Source organism: Dipodomys spectabilis, unplaced genomic scaffold (assembly GCF_019054845.1).
Source record: "Dipodomys spectabilis isolate Male_0828 unplaced genomic scaffold, ASM1905484v1 ptg000174l, whole genome shotgun sequence".
Classification (NCBI taxonomy): domain Eukaryota; kingdom Metazoa; phylum Chordata; class Mammalia; order Rodentia; family Heteromyidae; genus Dipodomys; species Dipodomys spectabilis.
The window spans coordinates 5,546,120-5,552,119 of NW_024870851.1; the positions used below are offsets into that span (position 1 = coordinate 5,546,120).

At 40.8% G+C, this 6,000-nt stretch overlaps 1 protein-coding gene across 2 annotated transcripts in view; it reads right to left on the bottom strand.

The window, feature by feature from the left end:
* Positions 1 to 5,723, bottom strand: part of Myo3b (myosin IIIB) — a 370,163-nt gene extending 364,440 nt beyond the window's left edge. Inside the window, exons 1-2 of one of the 2 annotated variants that reach the window (XM_042694123.1) lie at positions 5,541 to 5,723; positions 4,419 to 4,553 (exon numbers count right to left, since the gene is read on the bottom strand). In XM_042694123.1, coding sequence (XP_042550057.1) covers positions 4,419 to 4,553; positions 5,541 to 5,690 — 285 coding nt within the window. In that variant the 5' untranslated portion in view covers positions 5,691 to 5,723. The remainder of the gene's footprint in view (positions 1 to 4,418; positions 4,554 to 5,540) is intronic. The other variant, XM_042694122.1, reaches the window with a different exon arrangement.
* Between the last annotated feature and the right edge of the window lie 277 nt (positions 5,724 to 6,000).

The window sequence follows — 6,000 nt, forward strand, 5'->3', positions numbered from 1 at the left end:
GTCTCAAGTGTATTTCCCATTCCAGGGACTCTCATTCTAGATTTTTCAGAGTCAGTGTTCAGTGCCACCTAAACTATCTTCAGCTAGTCAAAACCTATGTGGGTATCATAGTTTGAAGCCAGCAAAAACAGTAAAGTCCATGATACTCTTTTTTTTTGGGGGGGGGGAGGTCTTTTTTTTTCTTATTTACTTTTTTTTTGTCAGGGTGATGTACAAAGGGGTTATAGTTGCATAAGTAAGGTAATAAGTACATTGCTTGTCAAACTTGTTACCCCTTCTCTCAGTTTTCTCCTTCTTTTCCTTCCCCCAACACCCCCCACCCTAGGTGGTACAGATCATTTCCAACATATTGTCTTGTGTATATTCCTGTTGCTTTGGTTCCCCCTTGTCCTTTGTCTCACCATTCTGTTGTTCCCCTTTCCTTCTCTAATTCAAATAAACATATCTACAATACCAGGGCACCAAAATCAAATACGGTGAATAGGGGAAATAGCATAGAGGGAAGAACATGCAAAAGAAACATTGGAAGTGGAGCTGTGGCTCCAGTGGTAAAGTGCTAGGCTTGAACAAAAAGCTAAATGTCAATGCCCAGGCCCTGAGTTCAAGCCCCAGGACTGACAGAAAAAAAAAAAAAAGCAAAAACTTCCAGGCCTGCTAAGACCTGATAACCTTAATTCGCACACCAACACCAGTGAGTGAAAATGTGTTGATGTATAACACTTCTGATGATGGTCATGGCTAGACTGGCTTTCTAAGGCCAGAAAAAGCATAAACTCTTGAAAGCATAGGCTGGATAGAGATGCCACCTCCCTCCTTATGTTCACCCCCACTTTCATTCCGCATACTAGATACAGAACTTAGATCTCTGGCAAGGTAGGAAAACTGATTTTCCAAACCCCGTTCTTTTAGAAAACAAAAAATTTTATTTTATTTTTTCTTTACATCCTTATTTATAGAACTCTATAAACAATTTAAATTGAACATTTGATTCACTCTGAAATCAATAGTTCCCACCTGTCAAAAGTTTTACTCTAAAACGTGAAAGAGAAAATATAGTTTATACACATACAATTTTTCCAAGTATTGTATTTTTCTCAGGGGTTTTATTTCTTGTTAACTTTTATTTAGGTGAGAGATAATAGGACTTGCAGATTTAAAATTTTTTAACGCTCACTTAAAATAAAACATTTAGAAAATTCCCAAGATGTTGTATATGTTTTCTTTCCATATCTTCCTAATATAGTATCTGTCATAAAACAGAGTTTTTGTTGGCTTTCTACTAGCAAATTAGTAATGAATTTCAGAGATGACGTTTTTATTTGTTTTGTTTTCAGAATTGGAATGATTTAAGGAAATTATTAACAACATTTTTCTATCATCTAAAATTGCTCTGTGGAATGGCTTTTCATGTGCTAGTCCTTTCAGCAAGGAAAGAGCGAAAGCAACATAAATTTAATTTCAATATTGAAATTAAATTTTATTGTATGATTCTTTTGAAAGTACACCTTAAAAAGCTGCAGGTAAGCCAGACAAATGAGTGCTCACTTCTGATATCCTAGTTACTAAGGAGACTGAGCTCTGAGGCGCACAGTTCAAAGTCAGCCCAGGCAGAAAAGCCCCTGAGACTTTTATCGTCAATTAACCAGCAAAATGCTAGACTGGAGGTATGGTTCAAGAGATAGAGCACCTGCCATGAGTGAAAAGGCCTATGAAGAATGTGAAGCCTTGAGTCCAAGCCCAGAACCACCACGAAAACTAAAACAAGCAAGCAAACAACAAAATGCAGGTAGAGCAACACACTGAAGGTGCTGTGTAGCCTGCCATCATAATCCAGCTGTGTGGGGGGTCAGGAAGTGCTGTGATCCCATCCGAAGACCCTGTATTTGTGTTCCCATGATCCCATGGATAGCATCACAGGTGGCAGCAGCCCATGATGTTATGAGAGGGCTGAAGCACAACACTGTAGCTTAGACAGTGTCCCCAAAAGCCCATGTGTTAAAAACTTTGTCATAGACTATGGTGGTGGGACCTTCAGGAGGTAGGACCTCATGAGAGGAAGTTAGGTCCCTGGAGGTGTGTCCTTATAGGGAACTGTGGGTCCCTGACCCTTTTTCTCTGATTTGCTCTCCATTCACATGAGGTGAGCAGCTTCTTTGCCCTATGCTCCATCTGTGACGTGCTACCTCTCCACAGGCCCCCAAACCTAATTGACTAAAGACTGAAACCTCCCAAGCTATGAGCCAAAAATAAGTCTTTTCTCTTTAAGTTGTTTTGACTGAGGTATTTTGTTACCGTGATAGGAAGCTGACTGATGCATGTGGTTTTTCTTCTATTTCTGCCATGTAGCTAGTTATGTGACCATAGACATGTTGCTACTCCCTCTGGCTCTTGACCTTCAATGAACACCAGTGAAACTGTTAGAAATTCAGGAATCCTTGTATTTTTCATAGGACTTTTAGAGGTACTGGGCACATCTAGCAGCATTGTAAAGACAACTCGTCCTAGGATAAAAATGGCCAACATTGAGTATCTCATGCTGCCAGATTGAGCATGGGCCAAAATGACCAGCAAAAGTCACAATGTAAACACACTGTATTGCTCAGATATAAAAAAAATTCAGTGTCACAGAGTGGCTACATCTCTTCATAGTCATTACGGGGCAGGGGGAGGGGGGTGGCAGGTGAGTACCAGTTATTAACAGAGCTAAAGAAAAATAGAGTTGGGGACCCAAGAAATAAGGCCACTCCTAAACAAAGAAGCTTCATCACCAAGACAAAGCCCAATATTCTCTTCATGGGATGAGGGACAGAGAGGAAACCCAAAAGATGCTAATAACAATGTGTTATATGACTCAAGCAACCAATTAAAGGAAAATAATGATGCCCTAAGACCCAAATTGCTTATATCTTTATATTGTGAGGAAGGCAATTGATGTGACAGAAATATTCAGAAGAGTTTCCTTGTAGATCATCCCACTCGAATATAACAATGAGTTCCCCACACACGGTTGCCAGGGCAGCCAGTACATTCTGTCCCATGGTCAGGCCTCCCAGAACCAGAAAGACTGGGTAAAGAGGCACCAGACAGTGAAGAGGGTGGACCTCTCCTTTGATGTCTCTCTTGTAGGGTGCCTACATAGTCCACCCACATGGTCTCTGGTAGGGAGCATGAGCTGATTCAGAGACAGAATCTAGCGTAGGCCTGTTCTAAATCCGAGGCAATAGGACTGTCTATTATCCTTGTTAAGGACACATGCATTATCTTTTGAGAAACTGACTGTTGGGTTCAGAGGCAAATTCAAAAAGGAGACAAAATGGTGGGGCCATAGTGGACACAGAGATGTCTCTTCAGGTTCCCTTTTCAGAACAGGTGCTGCTAGGAAGGTTGATTGCCCACCTCTCCCAGCTGCAGCTGCATTCTTCACTAGGAATTGCATCCCACAACAGGGAACTGCCTCCCCCGGGGTCAGGCTCTCTTCTAGGGCCCACACGCAGCTGATGGCTAAGCAGGAGGACAACTGAGGACAGCTCTGAAAAGGCCTCTGAGCTCTATGTTTTCAAGATTGGCCAAGGCCTTGGTTGCATCCACACGGCTGCGTGATGTCTCCCTTGCCCACTCACTGTAACGTCCTCGCTTCCTTCCAGGCCTCATCATTTCCTGTAAGAACTCTCCAATGGGCCTTCCCTACACAACACATAGTTCGTAGCAAATACCATGTAGAACAAGACCCACTGGACACCAGTGGGCAATTATGGTAAGCCAAGGGCATCTTGAGTTAGAAAGCTTTGAAAATGAGTTGCAAACAATTGGAACATGAGTTCTAGGAAATATTACCAATTTAGGGAACACAATAACCTTTTCTAATTATACTCATGTATTTGCTCTAGTAGGAGAAAAGATGGTCCTACTTTTGTGGGGGGGGGGGCAGGGGGTCGTGGAACCTGAACTCTGGGCCTGGACACTGTCCCTGAGCTCTTCAGCTAAAGGCTAGCACTCTACTGCTTTAGCCACAGCACCACTTCTGGCTTTTTTTTGCTTATGTGGTACTGAGGAGTTGAATCCAGGGCCTCATGCAAACACTCTACCACAGAGCCACCTTCCCAGCCTCTGGTTCTACTTTTGAAACAGAGAAACAAGTCAGGGAAGGGAGGGAACGCAGGAGAAAAATGAGGGAGGAGGTAATACTGTTCCAAAGATATGTACTCATTACCTTACTTATGTCACTGTAACCCCTCTGTACATCATATTTACAATAAAATCGCATTTTAAAAAGTATTTTCAACATACAGCCTAACTATAAGAACTGCAGAGGTTTCCATATCCAGCAAGGTATCTGTCACATGAGTGAGAGGCCTAAACAAAACATCTATTTGCCCCTGGAACTCTGTTCAGCTGATGGTTACTCAATGGCCACTTACCTCCAGGACAAGCCACAGCTGTCCACCTACACAGCGATCTGCTTTGTAAAACATCCCATAAAACTTCACAACATTGGGATGGTTAGGAAGAATCTGCAAAATGTTGTATTCAGCCTCAATTTCTTCATCCATATCCTAAACACATTTTTAAAAATGCATGTAGATTAATACTAGTTATACAAATATGGCATCGTGTTCAGGTATTCAATTAATGATACCAATTTATTATGGATTATTTGGGGCGGTACTGGGGTTTGAACTTAGAGGCTTGCACTTGCTACGCAGGCACTCTACCATTTGAACCATGCTCCCAATCCTTTTTACTCTAGTTTTTTTTTTTTTCAAATAGGACCTTGCTCTCCACCTGGGCTGGCCTGGACTGAGATCTTCAATTTATTAAGTTTTCTACTATAGTTTGAAATAATGAGTGCATGCCACTGTGCTTAGATTTTTTTTTGGTTGAGATGAGGGTCTTTCCCAGGTTGGCCTTGAATCACAATCCTCCTGACTTCTGCCTCCCAACTAGCTAGGATTACAGGAATGAGCCACAGTACCTAGTTTATTATATATATTTATCTATATAATACATATTATATATTTTTAATGTCAGCCTTCAAAATACCTAACCAAAGACATTCTAATTTCAATTTATATCTTTAGTATACAAATAATTTTTTTGTTTTCTTTACCTAGATACCATTATTGTATCTTTTATTAGAAACAAATCTAAAATTTCTAAGTAGTTAAGGATAAGTGTCTTGAAGGCACCTTACACAGGATTGATCATATACAACTCCACTGTGCAAAACAATGTAGGACATTGTAACCTCAATCACTTGAAATAAGATGTTTGCCTCGGATGACAGAATATCATAAGCCCAGTTCACTTTGTAACTTGCAGGGAGACTAGGGAGTGAAATATAGCCCTCTTTCTAAAAGAGCAATTTTTGAAAAGCCCAAAGGGTCAAAATCAAAATAACAGTAAAAACAAGCAAGAAACAAAAGCTAAAAGAAGTTTTAACTCCAAGTGAGGTCCCTGCCTCCAAAGAGCTAGAAAGGAAATTGAAAGCTCAATATTTGGGAAACATTTGATGGTGGTTGAAATTTACCACTGAGACTTACGCTGATGGGATCCAGAATTTTCACTGCAGCCAGACTCCCATCATTCTTGTTCGTCACCTTGTAGACCTTGCCATATGTGCCTTTGCCAATGGTCTCTATAATCTCCCAGGTATCCATGGGGTCCGGAAGTGATTCAAGTCCAAGCATCATGGTATTGTAGTGGAATAATCCATAGAGATGCTTGCTGATGGGAGAAATATGGTCACATATAATAGATCACAGGATTAGAGACAATAAAGATTTTTACATTTCTTAACCAGTGGCCTCATGTTGCCTTTTCTTTTTTCTTTTCCTCCTCTACTTTAAATAAGTTTTAGAAGCGTCTATAGAAGCTAGTAAACTTGGAGAGCATGGCTCAGGTGGTAGAGTGCCTGCTTAGCAAATCCCAGTACTGCAAGAATAAAAAAAAGGCAACAGAAGATAGACAAGTAATAAGATTCTGATACATCCCCATGATACA